The sequence below is a fragment of the Neopsephotus bourkii genome, unplaced genomic scaffold, assembly GCF_033783945.1.
Source record: "Neopsephotus bourkii isolate Nb327-2 ecotype Australia unplaced genomic scaffold, CSIRO-AGI_Nbou_v1 NB_234, whole genome shotgun sequence".
NCBI lineage: Eukaryota > Metazoa > Chordata > Aves > Psittaciformes > Psittacidae > Neopsephotus > Neopsephotus bourkii.
The window spans coordinates 18,690,337-18,705,294 of record NW_026900744.1 but is presented as its reverse complement, the minus strand read 5'-3'; the positions used below and the strand labels follow the sequence as shown (position 1 = coordinate 18,705,294).

The window sequence follows — 14,958 nt, the reverse complement described above, 5'->3', positions numbered from 1 at the left end:
GGCAGGAGGATGTGTGCTCCACCTCCCACTGGAATTTCAAACCTTTTCTTGACTTTACTAGAAAAAGTGGCATTTTTAAAAGCCTGCAGCCAAGTTACACAGGAAATAAACGCTACACACAGACCTGCATGGAGAGAACATGGTTTAATTAAAGGCAAAGCTGATTTCAGCAGCTGCAGTTCTTGCACAGACAGACAAAAAAAAAAAAAACCCACAAAAAAAGCTTACGACACAAACCAGTTTCTGTTAGGGGCCCCTTTCCCTCACTCCTCCAAGCACTGGAGGGCAGGAGGGGTGTCCCAGCCAAGAGCCGGATGCATTCCCAAGGCCGGGTGCTCATGCACAAGTGGAACAGTGTGGCTGGGACCCTGGCACTGCTGGAGTGAGATGGTGAACCTGGTTAGCTTGTCTAGGGTGCAAGAGTCAGTGACAGTTCAAACACCGGAATGTCGCAGCTGCTTGGGTGCACAGCTCAACACACAAACTGGAAGGGCTGGAGGGAAGTAGAGGGGTTTGGTTCACATTACCACTGGGTGGAAACTTTTAGACTTTTTAAAGGAAACACAGCTTCAAAATGCAACAAAGAACAGTGATGTTGCTAAGGTGGAGGTCGTGCTGGAGCTGCCCATACCCCTGCAGGAGTATCGTGTCTCCTTCATCTTCCCTTTTTTTATTCTTTCTGGCTGCCCAGACTCCAGTGTCACTTCGGCTCCTGCATGTGCTTTGCTCTGCAGCTGACTCCCAGCTGAGAGATCCTGAATCATCATACAAATCCCTACTGCTAAACACAGCAAATGGACATTGAGATTGTTTCCATAACTTCCCTGGGAAACCTAACAAAAATGCTGTCCTTTTCTTTACCAAAGCTTGTAGTCTTCCTTCCCTCTAATAAATAGCAAATAAAACATTTCCCTTCCCCTTCTGCACCTTTTCGTCTATGAACAGCACTACACTTTCTTCTGTGTGCAGGTCACTCGTGTATGTCCACGGGTGCCTTGAATCTCATTCTGGAAGTTTGGGGCTGCAGCTGGGGGTGGGAGGTGCGGGGTGGGGACGGGTTTCTGCAGAGCTGATGTGTGCCTGCAGGGTGCATACACTCTGCACTGTCCAGTCTGACTGGCAGCTTTACCCAGCCCTGCTGGACCCCTGATTATTTTCTGCAAGATGTTGCATGTTGGTAATGAAACTACTAGCATCCAGCAAAGGTGGGAGGATGGAGAGAGAAAGAAAAAAAACAAAACAAAAACCATTGAAAGCTTTCTACCTACCTATTAAAATGAGTCAGGCTGTGAATGCACAGACTAGCCTGCCCTTTGTGGGGCTAGCCACTATGCTACAGTAAAATGTACAGGAATCAAACATTAATTCAAAACCCCATAGTAGTTAACTTGCTTGTCCAGCAGAGTGCTGCAATGCCCCACATCACCAATTATAGCTCAAACACCTACTGAGAAGAGGGCATTTCATGCTGGAGTTTCTAATCCACCCATGGGCTGGCCAAAGCCTTTAGGTGAAAGGTAAAGTGGTGTCAAGTGCCAGACTCTCCTTCATGAAACTCCTTTGCTAGCCCAGGAGATAGAGCTCCCCGGTGCCACCAACCATCTCTGACCAGAGCAGCAATTGGGGCTTTCATTGCTACACACTGACTATGAAGCACGTCTGTGTACGGAAGAATTCAGTGTGATCTTACTACTGAGACAGTAATAAAGATGTTTAGGAGTAATTTCAACTACATTCTCAGTCAGCGAAGCAATCATTAATGGATTCGTATTTTATCTCCCCAAAGAGAGGAAAAGGATTGAGAAGTTCTCATTGGCTTCTCCCGTCTGCCCTTCATTCTCAGCTTTTACTTCCCATGTGGCCGGGGACATGCACAATGGAGAAGGTGAGAGGCGGTGATATCGGGTTACTGAGTGAGACAAACAGCAGTTCCTCTCTCCCTCCAGAGGGCCCAGGGATGGGAGAGTCCCTGATGTTGTTTTCTTGCACTGCAGACGTTTTGTGCACACTCAGTGGGTTGGTGGAGCACTTACGCCCTCCTGACAGCAAGGACCAGAAGAGAGGGCTGCCACCTGCACAGGACTGTGTGGGCCAGTCCTGCAAACCCAACATGCCATGGTTTATGGAGCCTTCGTTTGCAAGGGTTGCCACCTTGGTCTCAATGCGGCGGGTTCATGGTGCCTTGTCCACGTTGCTGCTTCTGCTTCTGCTGCATTAACAGCTGCTCCAGAGCTGAGGGTCCAGGGTGCATCATGGAACTGGACCAGATGGACTAAAAACAAACAGCCAACAATAGCACCTCCTTGCATTAGACAGCCCCCTGCCCCCCTTACGGATGAGAAGATGGAGACAACTTTTTCTATTCTCCCTCTTTATCACTTGTACATGGCTTATCATAAAAGTTGTGTAGACTTCAAAGAAGGTGCTCCAAAAGGAGGCTCCCTGGAAGAAGCTTATCATCCTCCAGAATCCTCATTACCATAAAAAACCATCCCATGTTAACCATTACTCATTTTAGAATAGTCAAAGCAAATTTTATAATTTCTTCTGGTTCTGGTAGCCTGGTCTTGTTCCGCAAAACACTATAAACCAGCAAGGACTGGAAAACTGTGACATCTTCCAGCACTGGTCACACCTCCCACATGGCCTGCATAAGTGAATCTGCAGGAAAAACAAGCACCCATTCCTAAGCACAGCTTCAGTCAAGCGTACCTTCAGGCTCTCCATAAGCACGGCTGAGGAGTCCTCCATAGCTGGAGGACCTTGGGCTGCCCAGGTGCCACTGGGAGTGCTGGTTTGGTGCCAGCTGCTCTCTGAAGATGAGGATGTTGCTGGAAGGTAGTCCAGGCCAAACCCTCCCATTGCTAAAATGGTAGAAAGATAAGTTCAACTGAATGTAGCAAAATCACTGCAAAGCAAACACTACCAGCCAGCTTCACGTTAGCCTGGAACCCACACTTGCCTGGCTTATCTGTTTTCCAGCGGTCTGCAACCCTCCTGTCTCTGTTGTCTGGAGTCCCAATAGGTCCAAAGTTGGAGAAGGGAACAGAATTGTGGTTATGAGTTGGAGGGGAGCTTGGCAAGCTGCTGGGGTTGGAGGAGTGAGGAGACTGGCTGGCTGGTGTCGAATGATCTAGTGATGACAAAAGGAAAAAGGTCAACATAAACAGCAGGAACCTTCCATTTGACTTTTTTAGTGCTGCTGCTGCAAATGATGCCATGGCCCAGATTTCTCCAGTGTGGGAGGTCAACAGTGAGGGTTCCCTCCATTACACAAGTGTAATGCAAATTCCTAGGTTCTAAGTGAAAATTTTTGTGCATTGACAAGAACAGAATGACTGTGTTTAATACATACGTGTGCTTACCAGAAAAACAAAAACCAGGAAACCTCAAGAGGGGTGGCTAGCCAAAGTGAGTTTTCCAAATATTTCTTGAAAAACTTTTCTTAAACAAAAAAATTCTCCCTCCAAGCTTGACAGACCAAAACCAAAAAACAAACAAAAAACCCACCAAAAACAAACAAACAAAAAAAATCCACACCAAAAAAATTTCCATTAGACCTTGAGGAGTTAGCAAGTTTAAAACTTGAACTCCAAAGTCTGTGAATGCTTTAATCTTGTATGAGTTTTAAATCAATTTAGACCAGAACACAATACTAAGAAAAAGGGAGAGGAAGCATGAAAAAGCCTATCTGCAGGCACAAGAGAATGATGCCTGAAGCAACACAGCATAGCAGGATGACAGGATACTATGTGGTCCTGAATGAAGAAGTGAAGGGAGAGAAAGCTGAAGCCATGTGAGCCATAAATCCTTCTAGAATAAAAGCACTTTGAAACTCCTTCCATTTCACCCACAATAGTTATTTCTGCTTAGTCTCAGTACAACCAAAAATTTCATTCAGTGCAGATGTTATTTAAAATCCATTCATTTCTTAGATTCAACTTAATTCCTGTCTCACACTCGCCTGGATTTTTAATGAGAATAAAATCCCAACAAAACATTTAAAATATTATATGCTTCTAAGATAGTTACTAAGGAAAAAGTTGAAGCTGGTTTGCTTTATAGGTGGCTTAATAAAAAAAGAACAATAAAAAACCAAACCACACAAAAAGCCTAGTAATATTTTCCTTCACATTTTTCAGTCATATAGTTTCTTTCTCTATCAAATACGTACATTATGAAATTCAGTTCTTCCTGCTTTTCCCAAAGAAGCAACACTGAACGAATGCCAATGATTGAAGTCCCACTCCCAAATGCTTGTCAGGAATGCAAGTTAAAGAGATTTCAGGATCTTCTATCCTGCTTAACTACTTTAATTAAACCCCATGTTCCTATGCTACATTAATTACAGAATCTCCTCATATTTCTGAGGATAAAGACAACCAGAAACCTTCAGACACCTTGTCAAGCAAGTTTATTTTTAATGTCCAGTTACATTCAACTTGCACTATGTTCAGAATTAATTCAAATCCTCTTAAATCACTAGACACAACAAAAACCATAAAATGATTACCTGAGCTGGCTGGAAGGGATGGAGACCACGGTGTCCCTTCAAAGAGAGAATATAGTGAAGTTTCCTGATGAGCAACTGAAGGGGTGACTTCTGTTTTTGTGCTGGTATTCATGTTTTTCCCATATACCTCATTGAACATGCTGTTATTTGGGTATCTTTCCTGAAAAGAAAAAACAAAAAACCCCAAAAAACTATTTAGTTTAGGCATTAGATTTATTTCAAACCCTGAGACTGTACAAAGGAAACAATCAATTACAGATCAAAATATTTTCCTAACTGCTTTGTCACTCCCCAGCATCTTCTTTGACCATTTTATTTAACATGAAGACCATCACATTCTGAATCAGGACAGGCTTCTCCTGTCTGGACTGCAAAACCTTCACAAAAACCTTTTAAATTCCCAGTACTCACGAAAATTGTAAAAGACCCTGCTCAGTTTCCTGGAAAATAATGGGTAATCCGGTGCTCAGGAAAAAAACCCCTACACACCATAACACTTTGAGATGCACCTTTTCAGCCAACTTCCATGATTCTACTATGAGCTAGGGGCCCATGAACTCAGCAAGATACAACAGTACGTCTGCAGAATGCCAGCTAGAATAAATTTGTGAAGACAATTGAAAAGGCAAAGATAATCTCACTGATACAGACTGAAATTAGGCACACATAGAGATTTTCTTCATGTTTTCTATTGGTTTGAACTAAAGGATATCCCCATATTTCTGCCATGCTACCTTGTTTAATGGCATGCGCAAAGAGCAAAGTGGTACAGACTCTGGTCCTCACCTGATTAAGAGAAAAGCCACTCAGGGACAGGAAAGACGATGACTGAGACATCAGTTCTGATGGTTTTTCCAGGAGGGACTTCTTTAAAACCAAAAAGGGGAAGAAGAGCAGTTATTGTTCAGCGTAGTGAGGAGGAAAGTATGCTATCAGAAACTGCCAAGGTGGTTTTGGTCACTTTTAAAACCTTCCTTGTTTTTTGGATTCAGCGCCTTGGAGAATAAGGAAAAGGAGACTAACAAATGCAGAAAGTTTCCCTGCTACCTGTAATTAATACCTAAAAATCAACAGCTGAGTCTTGGGCAAATGCCACTGCCAGAACAGCTTTTCAAATCCAAAGCGTAACACTCTGACCCATCTAGAGGGGAGGTTCCTGAAAGAAAGATCCTTGTACACACAAGACCAGTTATCAGAGGACTCCTTCAAACAAGATCAGGCTCTTGCATGCTGCTGCTGACAGAATATTTTTCAGTTTTGAGAACAGCCCCGCTGTACAGACGTTCTTACAGCAAGCGCAGCCAAGTGCTGTGATTTTTTAAATTGGGTTATAGAGTCCAAGTTTCATTTAATGCTCTCTCATTTTCATCACAAATGACTGAACTAAAAAACCAAACCAAAATTACAAAAAAAAAACCCAAAACAAAAACACTCCACCAAACCAAACCCACCCAAAAAAAACCCCAGTGCTTAAAACAGAGGTTCCAAAACTCCCCTGGGCTTGCATGGTAAGATACTATGGACTGTGTGACCTAATGATTTTCCACCATCTACAGCCATCCCCTCCCATATAGCTGTTATTACCAGCATAGTATTTCTCACTTTTCAATTCTTACTATAATCAAGCAGTGGAAAATAGTGTCTCTGAAACAAGCCTATTTAGGGAAGAAATAGGATCAATTATCATTGATACAGAAACCAAAGAAAAATTATAAAGCTAGGCTGGTGTGCAATTAACATCGCCAAATTTAGCATTAGGATCACCAAGACATAGAAATAGTGAAGCCATCAGTAAGTAAAACTATGTGTGACCCACAAGGAAAGGTGTAGTCTTATTCTATAATAAGTCCTCTTGCACTCATACCAGCTCAGGCATGTCAGATGTTTTTAAATTTATTGTTCAAAAAAAAACCACCAGGAAACCTGAATTAGTGTCCCCTTCTCCTTAACATGGTCTCAGTACCTGGAATATCTTTGCTTTTATCCTGTAAACCTAAGACAAATAGCCTCATTTTCTTCGCAAGCAGCTCCCAGCTTGTTAGATTTTCAAAGTGACAACTCATTTCTTTGAAAGCACATTTTAAAAGGCAGACAAAATCCACATTCTGCATATGCACACAGCTTGCACAGAGAATTTCCCTCCATTTGTCAGCAGACAGCAACAGCAGGAGATTCAAAGGAAGCTGCTAAAGAAGCAGCTATTAGTTTCTTAGCAGAGGTATCTAATGAGAAAAAAATGGGTGTCTATTTTGCTACTGGCTCTTTGGGATGGTGTGTAATGTAAATGAGGAATAGACTTGATTAGAGATTTTGAGTCACAAATTACTTCTTTGTTACTGCTACTAATCTGAAACAGTAGTACTTAATGAACATGCTTGTAGCCATACTAGGAAGGTGCACTGCATTTTCAGAGGCAATTTACAAATTCAGCAGTTCTAAGACAATGCAAGGTTTTAATACATAAATGTAGGGAAAAAATAAAACCTTTCAGTCCTTCAAAAAGGACTATTTCTGTAACAGTTACCGATTATTGACCCAGTTGCTTGCAATTTTTTTCCAAAGACATTTTGCTCTTTTACCATCTCTTATGCATTTAGTAGGGAACTCTTCCCCCTGCTTTTGTGGAGTTTTTATACACAGATTATAATAAGCCATGCTCTTTCTCATGACTTTCCACAGCTGAATCTTGTTCCTCCTTGCCCTTACTACTAAGCCCATACAACTGCAAAAGAACAAGTGCATTAAATGTTGTATCAATGTCTCTCCTGAACACCACTGTTTTTTGATTTCTGAACAAATTATCAGGCCTGGATTCAGCCCAAGAGTTATAATGTGGGCCTTCAGCTCATCTGAGCTCTAATATGAAGAATAGCTCAAGGGTGAAGCAGGGAAGGGGACAGGAGAGATGAGAGAGAAAAAGGCATTTCATATTTCTTATACTTTCACAGAAAAAAGAGATGCTAGTTAAGAGTGAGAAGCAGCATTATTACATCAAATACATACAAAGAGGCTTCGTCCAGGAAGAGAGGCGAGAGGCCCCAGCAGAGCTGGGTAAAGATCAGGAGGATTAGAGAAAATCAGCTCTTCCTCCTCCTCCAAGGCAGCCAGACTCTTTAACAGGTCCGGAGGAAGCAGAGGGGAGCTCTTGGGGTCCTAGTGACAGAAATGAGCACAGTGAGACAACAGAAGGCAGAAAGGGGGACAGCAAGAGACAGCAAGGGGAGGCTAAGGCACAGTGGGGTAAAAGAAAACAGCAAGAGAAAAGCAGAAGGCAGCATGCAGAAGTGTGAGGTGAGAAAGTGGTGCAGCAGACGTGTACTGAGGTACACAGAGAAAATACTGAGCAGAAAACATAACTAGCCACATTGCCTAACACATACTGGGAAGAGCACTGCAGCATCAAAATGGTGGGCAGCTAGTTTTAATTAGTGGAACGTGTGCTTCCCATTACATCCATGCCAAATACTGAACCTGTTTTCACATTCAAGGACAAGGAACATGAAACTTGATATTATTCTCCTATAGCTGACTTGTGAGTAATTTACATTTCAAGTAAAATTACATTTGCATCTTCAACCCTTATCTATTTGTGGAGCTCAAATCCCACGAGACTTATTTTCGCTACTAATGGCGGCTATGCCAATGCACAGCTGACCAGATGTCTGAGTCAAAAAATTCCTTCAAAGTCCTGGTCAAACTCCACATTTTGGCTTTTGTGAGGGATGTTTACACAAGCATCACAGGTGCAGCTTCTGTTTGTACTGCACTTGCTTCCATCAAGGCAAGGTTTCCCTTTTAGGGATGAGAACAAGGCTTTGACCCTGTTTCCATCTAAAAAACACAACCTGACATCAGGGTAGAGGCAGACTCCTGTATACTGTCTTGCTTTTTCTCTCTGAAGAATAAGACAAGTGATCTCAACTGACCTTCTGAAAATCTGGAGTGCATTTACAGAGGCACATCTGACCAAAGGTTTAAAGAGACCTCTGTTTAAATTTCCTTATAAACATCACCAAAAGCATTCACAGACAACTCCAGGACTGTTAATAAATAATGTTTTCAGGTTTTGTAAAACAGCAACAGGAAGCAGAACTGCATGAACAGAAGCAAAGTATTACATTAAGTGCAACCAAGAGCTAAGAAGTCATTCAGCTCTTCTCACTGCATGGTGGAATTTGCAGGAGGAAAAAAAAAAAAGTAATCCAAGACAAGACTGCTCCTGCCATCTCCAGTTTCCAGCCTTTATCTCCCTACTGCAGCCTCAGCCATTCAACACACTTAAGATGGGTGGCAAGAGTTCATCTAAAGGGTAATAATTCAACTACGATTATTTGGATGGCTTTTATCATTTTCATCAGTTGCCAGACAAGAATTTTCCCCCAGAACTATGAGCTGCCATGTTTCTCTCCCTGACAGACACAGTGCAGAGATCAATGTCACATTTAAACTGAACAAGACTTACACTTACCTGAAATCAAATCTTCAAGAGCTGGATCACACACAGACAACCAATAAAGGAGAATTCATCACTGACTGCTGGAATCCCATTTACTGATACCTAGATCCCTACTAAATAAAGACCTACTTGGGACTACAGAACAGTCTTGAAACAAGGAAACTCCTAGAGTTGTCACGAATATTAGCGCCTCGTTGGTTTTCACCATTTATAGCACAGAGCTTTACCTCAAAGGTCATCCTGGAGAGAGCATCCTGCTCTGGGCGGAAGACTCCTTGCCGTTTTCCCCTTCGGTCCATGTTAGACTGCTGTGCCATCACTCTATTGTCAGCCATGCCATAGGAAGAGTCCCAGTAATATTCTGGCATCTTGACTTCTGAGGGATTCTGGTTATATGGCTCCATTGGGAAAGGCTTCATTTTTTTCTCCAGCGGTTGCTGTTGCATCACAGGAGGCTGTAATGACTGTTCAAATAATTTTAGAGGGTCCTGGGCCTGCAGGTAATAGGACTGCTTTACAGGCATGATCTTCCCCAGTGAGCCTTGGACTTGAGGTGGGTTCCAGAGCTGCTTTGATGAGTCCGTCTGTGGATACTGAAGCAGAAACATATGATTTCACCAGCAGGTAGGGACAATTAATGTTAACTGAATGCCTAACTCCATTCAAACTGTCAGTCTGGCTCACTTGTGATAAACATTCCACGTTCTGATTTGCTATGTGTCACACTTTAAAACCAGACAGTAACTCAGCACCACACAGCTACTTGCTCACCCCTGGAAGGAATGGAGAGGAGAATCAAAGGAATGTAAAATCCACCAGTTGAGATAAGAAGAGTTTAATAACTACAGTACAATATGCTACTACTGCTACTACTATGGGAAATAACCAGGGGAGAGAATATAAAACTAACGAAGGAAAGGATGACCACGTGCCCATTCCAGAAATACCTCCCCTCTCAGTTACAGGATCATATGTTCATACCCACTAAACTTCAGCTCTTCTACAAATTTGCCCAGAAGTTCACAGATCAAAGTCCCACACCAAGGTCTTTAATGACAGTTTTGAAAAGGTAATGCAGGAACTTAAGCCTTGAATGTTGCTATTTATTTTTAAATGAAGCTTAGCTCACTGTATTAATCAAGTGTACCTGCTGGAATCCGGAGTGGTGTGGTGGGCTCTTCCCCAGACCCTGCACAGCTTTTGTAGGGGACTGTTGCTGGGCCAGAGCTTGGACCTGTAACTGGCTTGCGGACTGTGCTGTTGCCTGAGCTGGTAAAGATGAAAGGGGCTGCTGGGAAGGAGGTGGCGTTTGCTGAGGTCCCTGGGTCATTGGCCCTGGTCCAGAGGGCCGTTGCTGGCTGTAAGGAATGTGGGACTGTTTCCCACCTTGCACCTGGTTTCCTGCAGGCGAGTGAGCTGTGGGCTGAAGGAAGGTTCCTGGGACAGAAACACCACCTGGGAAGGTGTACCCTGTGCTCATGGAGAAAGCCACAGGAGGGGGGACAACATAGGTTGGGGGTGGAAACCCTGAAAAAGATAAAAACACATCTTTAATCACAATTTGACAGAGCAGATCGTTCCCTCCAGAAATCATTTTGTGAGGTTTTTTTCTTCCTATTTTGCTCATTTTGACCACAAGGACAAGAAACACCAGTTTACATACTTGCACTATAATGTCCTTTCTCATCTTTACACATACATGGCTGTGATCACAGATGAATTCAGAATCTGTTCTTGAGTTTTCTTCCAATATTCCAAGTACTGATAACAGTCAGCCAGGGCAGTATCTGGGAAAGTCATGTTTCTCTTCACACACACCTTAATCTCCCTGATTTTAATCCCCCACTACCTTTTTCCTTCACCATTCTGGGGTTTTGATGCTTTACCCCTTGAAATTCCTTCCCCCTCAAACACACAAATTTTCAGGGACTAACTTTGGAACAATGGACAGAAGCAATCAGTAAGTCTACTGCCTTCTCCCAAAGGATCACCACTCCCTGGATTAATTTAGATAGAGACAGATGGTAAGTGAACAAATACTCATATCCGCAAGATCAATTTCTTCCCTGAAGTTCACACTGAAAAGCAAGGCTTAAAAGGCAAGCTTTAATTCTCCATCCCACAGGCCATATTTTATGCTGACACTGGGAAGGGAAGATGTCTCTCTGTCTTATATTGAGCACCAGACATACAGCTGCAGGGAAGACACAGCCTCCAGCTATTTCACAAACAAACATGGACAACAAGGTATGACAGGAACATTTCACAACAAAACGGGAGCACACAATGCAGCAACACCACCACACAAATTACAGCCTAAAACATGAGTAACACTACAAAAGAAACTGAGCTTTAAAGAAGAAAGCAGTGTGATTGATCTTTTGTAATGGAGTCCTATGCACAGAGAATACTTCCTCCTGAACTACCAAAAGGCTGTCACATTTTGACTAACTACAGAAACAGCCTACTATGAAGTTCCTTAATCTCGCACTCACTAACCAAGAAGATGACAGCAGATTTTATGACAGACCTTGATCCCAAAGCATAGGAATCTTATTTATCTTCTTTCAGTTCTACTATGCCCCTTCTTTACTCCTTTTGCAAGATTCTCAACATGAGAATGATATTCATTAAAACAGCTCCTACCTTCACAGGCTGTAACAACCACTATTACATATTTTCTTTGCAGTCAACAGTAACCACATTTCAACCGAATGATGCAAATTACCTGGCCGGCTAGGAAGGGGAGGGAAGGCTCCTGGGTGATGAATGGGGATGAACTGAGAACTGCTGGCCTGACTTGGAGTCTGAGTTACAGGTGTTTTCCTTGCCTCAGACACTGGTGTCTTCCTCATTTCTGTCTGGGACTTCACCTAATGTAAAAGAAAGTAAGAAGAAATTAGATACTTTTTCCTGTAATTACCCACATCGTATCTTAAGACAAAAAATGAACACCCAGATTGTCTGAGAGATTAATTCCTTTTCCCTAAGTAACTGGGAGCACTTTAGAACAAAGGAACCCAGTTTCCTTCTCTGACAGCAGACAGTCCACCCAGATTGCCCTCAGGCACTCTTTCTTCACAATAGCATTCTACCCAAAAGATGCAGAAGGCTCTTTCCCTAGCAAGAGAGTGGGAAGTGGACGCAATATCCTCAGACCATACAACAGACTTCTGCTGTTCAGCTGCAGTGCCTTGAAAAGGGAAGTGCAGATGCTGTTATGCTTCTCCTAGGGCATCGCTTCAACCTAACATGCTACTTACCTGCAGCACCTTAAAAACCACACACTACCGCGTTCTTCCTAGGGAGCTCTTTCAGCCTAATCCATATGGTGATGTATATGCACAAATTCCTGCATACTATGAAATTCTTTTGACTAGGAACATACAAGACATAGCAGAAATGCTTAACCTCTTTCAGTTTACTGTGTAACTACTGTATGTTCTGTTAAAAGAGCTGCACCAGTTAAAGGCAGAGAGAAGAATGTAATGTAATGTTTACCTGATTCTGAGTCTGCTGCAGTCTGGGTCTTCCTGGAGAGGAAGACAGAGGGGAAGACTACTTTCCCTTTCTGTTCAGCTCGGCAGAACTGCCTGGAATGCAAGATGGAGCAGGCAGGAAAATGACAGCAAGCAAGGAACCTGGGCAATACAGAAAGGGCCCAGGAACAGACCTGACGCCAAGCCTCAAAGGTGATTCAAAGAAAGGGTTTTATCAGGGATCAAATTAAAAAAATCCAAACCAACCAAACAAAAACTGTGTGGGGTTTATTTCAACAATTACTGCTGATAAGTTGAAAGGAGTTAGAAGGCAGGTATTTTCTGCCAAAATATAGTAGTAAAGGGGTAGATGCATTCAAATGCTTTTCCAAATAAAGCTAAATTTCCCCATTTAAAGTTATGAGAGTGTAGCTTATTTTTTGCATTTAATTAAAAAAAGTAGACTGTAAGACTGGGAGCTTTGGGTGTATTTTCGATCTCCCACTAGATAAAAATCAGGAGAGAACTCCACCTCAAGGTTCTGGCTGATACTAAGCACAACAAATGATGCAGCCCCTGCTCTTGCTGTATCTATTCACTGACGATCTTTACCCTTTGTCACATTCTATATATTCAACTTACATTGAGTTGTCCCTTTTTTCTCCACAATAAGCCAAATATTTCAATGACCAATATCAAGAGCTATGCATTCTTTTATAACAACATTAGAGAATTCAAACACACTCTTCCTGCCATGGGATTTCAAAACATGAGCTCTGGTCTCATCATAAATTCAAAGCTGCTATATTTCTACAGGTCGCTTTCAAAAGCAACCCCCCCCCCCCCCATGATTTACAATTAACTTTTAAAAACCTAAATAACTACAATTGATTAACCAAGACAGACATATTTCAGTTGCTTCCCTGCTTCTACTTGATCTCACCTCAAAAGTGTCAATACTACCAACTATTTACTCCCCCACTGTGGTCTTAAGGGTTCCTACATGGTACCTGAGAGAAGCACCATATCATCACAGTGACCTCTTAAAAGTATGTAAAACCCTGAGTAAGCATGCATTAAACCTTCCTCGGCACCAAACTGTATTTTCCCTAGGGCAGAGATTCAACCAGTGTGACACTTTTGTGATCCTGTTTGAATGTGGAAGTTTTCCACTTATCTGTAGAACAGAACTGATTATCTTAGTGTAATGTCCTTAACATTTTTGTTAAGTAGAAGCTGAAAAATTTGCAGCATTTAGGCTTTTGAAGGCAAGGAACTATGGAGGATAAAGCCTGAAATTTCCAGAAAGACTAAAACAGACTAACAGACCACCAATCAGTACAAAACCAGCAGTGGTTTCTTGGGGAGGTGAGAAAGCAAAACCTACCCATATTCTGGGTCAGTCCACCAAACTGTATGAAACAGAAGACATTTCATTGGAATAGCTGTCGTAACAAATACAGCTGACAAAACTAAAAAGTCAAAATTAATTTCTATATAACAAGAGATGAAGAGTGACCAATCACATCAGAAAAGATTCCACTTCAACTGGGTTAGAAATGTTTTTCCTGGGTTATCTCTTAATCTTAAAACAAATTTCAGATAAATCAGCTGGGTTAAAATTAAAATACCTTCTCTATCCAAAAAAACCCCCACATACTTCTCAGAAAATCTTGTGGATTTTATCAGTCTCAAGTCCTTATTTTGGAAGACATGGGCACAAACATCAAAACTAGGAGTTGTGCTCAGGCCTGCAGCCACGTTCCAGACGTTTTCAACAAATACGTAAGAAACTTGCTATTCTAACTCACCTATCTTGGCTTTCAGATACCAGAATCTTGTCTGTTGACCCACGATTGCCACACACTTTTTGTGGGCTACTCCCCTTTACCCTCCTTGGTAGGACACCCTCCTAACACAACTGGCTAACACTGCCAGTTCTGGCCTTCCATTTTGTAATGATGTTTAATAGCAACTAATCAGGAGAAAACAAGAATGATCCAAGGGTCCTAATGACATAAGCTGGAAAGACTTAAAGAGCTGGTTTGCTTAGCCCAGGGAAAACAAGACAGGTCTTCAGAGCAGTTGCAAAGAGGAAGACTTAATTTGTTCTGCAGACTTGTCCTGGTAAGTAGTAATAGGCTCACACAGAGGCAAGGAAGATGAAATGTGTTAGGGAATAATTTCCACTTGCAAGAACAGTGAAGAGCTGACACTGTCTCCAGGGAAATAATAAAGAGTCTCCATATCATTAAATGCCTCCAGATGTCATTAGATAGTTTGACTGAGATGCAGTCAAACTATCCAGGTACAGATCAGATCAGCCCTGAAATTCTTCACACTTATGTGTCTGAGCACATATTCATGATTTAAGAGCAGTGGGGCTTTCCCTGTGCAACAAAGGGCCACTTGACTGCACACACAGTACTGCATATTTACAATTGCAATGTGTTCAATGTATTGCACGTGCACAAGTCAACTGAACTGAAAATGCAGAGTACCAAGTTCCT

At 42.3% G+C, this 14,958-nt stretch overlaps 1 protein-coding gene across 5 annotated transcripts in view; it reads right to left on the bottom strand.

The window, feature by feature from the left end:
* The window catches only part of SMG7 (SMG7 nonsense mediated mRNA decay factor), a 66,967-nt gene that overhangs the window by 14,605 nt on the left and 37,404 nt on the right, over positions 1 to 14,958 (bottom strand). For 2 of the 5 annotated variants that reach the window (XM_061345686.1, XM_061345685.1), the window contains exons 15-22: positions 11,698 to 11,842; positions 10,117 to 10,496; positions 9,197 to 9,562; positions 7,517 to 7,666; positions 5,300 to 5,380; positions 4,514 to 4,673; positions 2,963 to 3,133; positions 2,713 to 2,864 (exon numbers count right to left, since the gene is read on the bottom strand). In XM_061345686.1, coding sequence (XP_061201670.1) covers positions 2,713 to 2,864; positions 2,963 to 3,133; positions 4,514 to 4,673; positions 5,300 to 5,380; positions 7,517 to 7,666; positions 9,197 to 9,562; positions 10,117 to 10,496; positions 11,698 to 11,842 — 1,605 coding nt within the window. Of the gene's footprint in view, positions 1 to 129; positions 2,273 to 2,712; positions 2,865 to 2,962; positions 3,134 to 4,513; positions 4,674 to 5,299; positions 5,381 to 7,516; positions 7,667 to 9,196; positions 9,563 to 10,116; positions 10,497 to 11,697; positions 11,843 to 14,958 lie in introns of those variants that run through there. The other 3 variants (XM_061345687.1, XM_061345689.1, XM_061345688.1) reach the window with 3 other exon arrangements.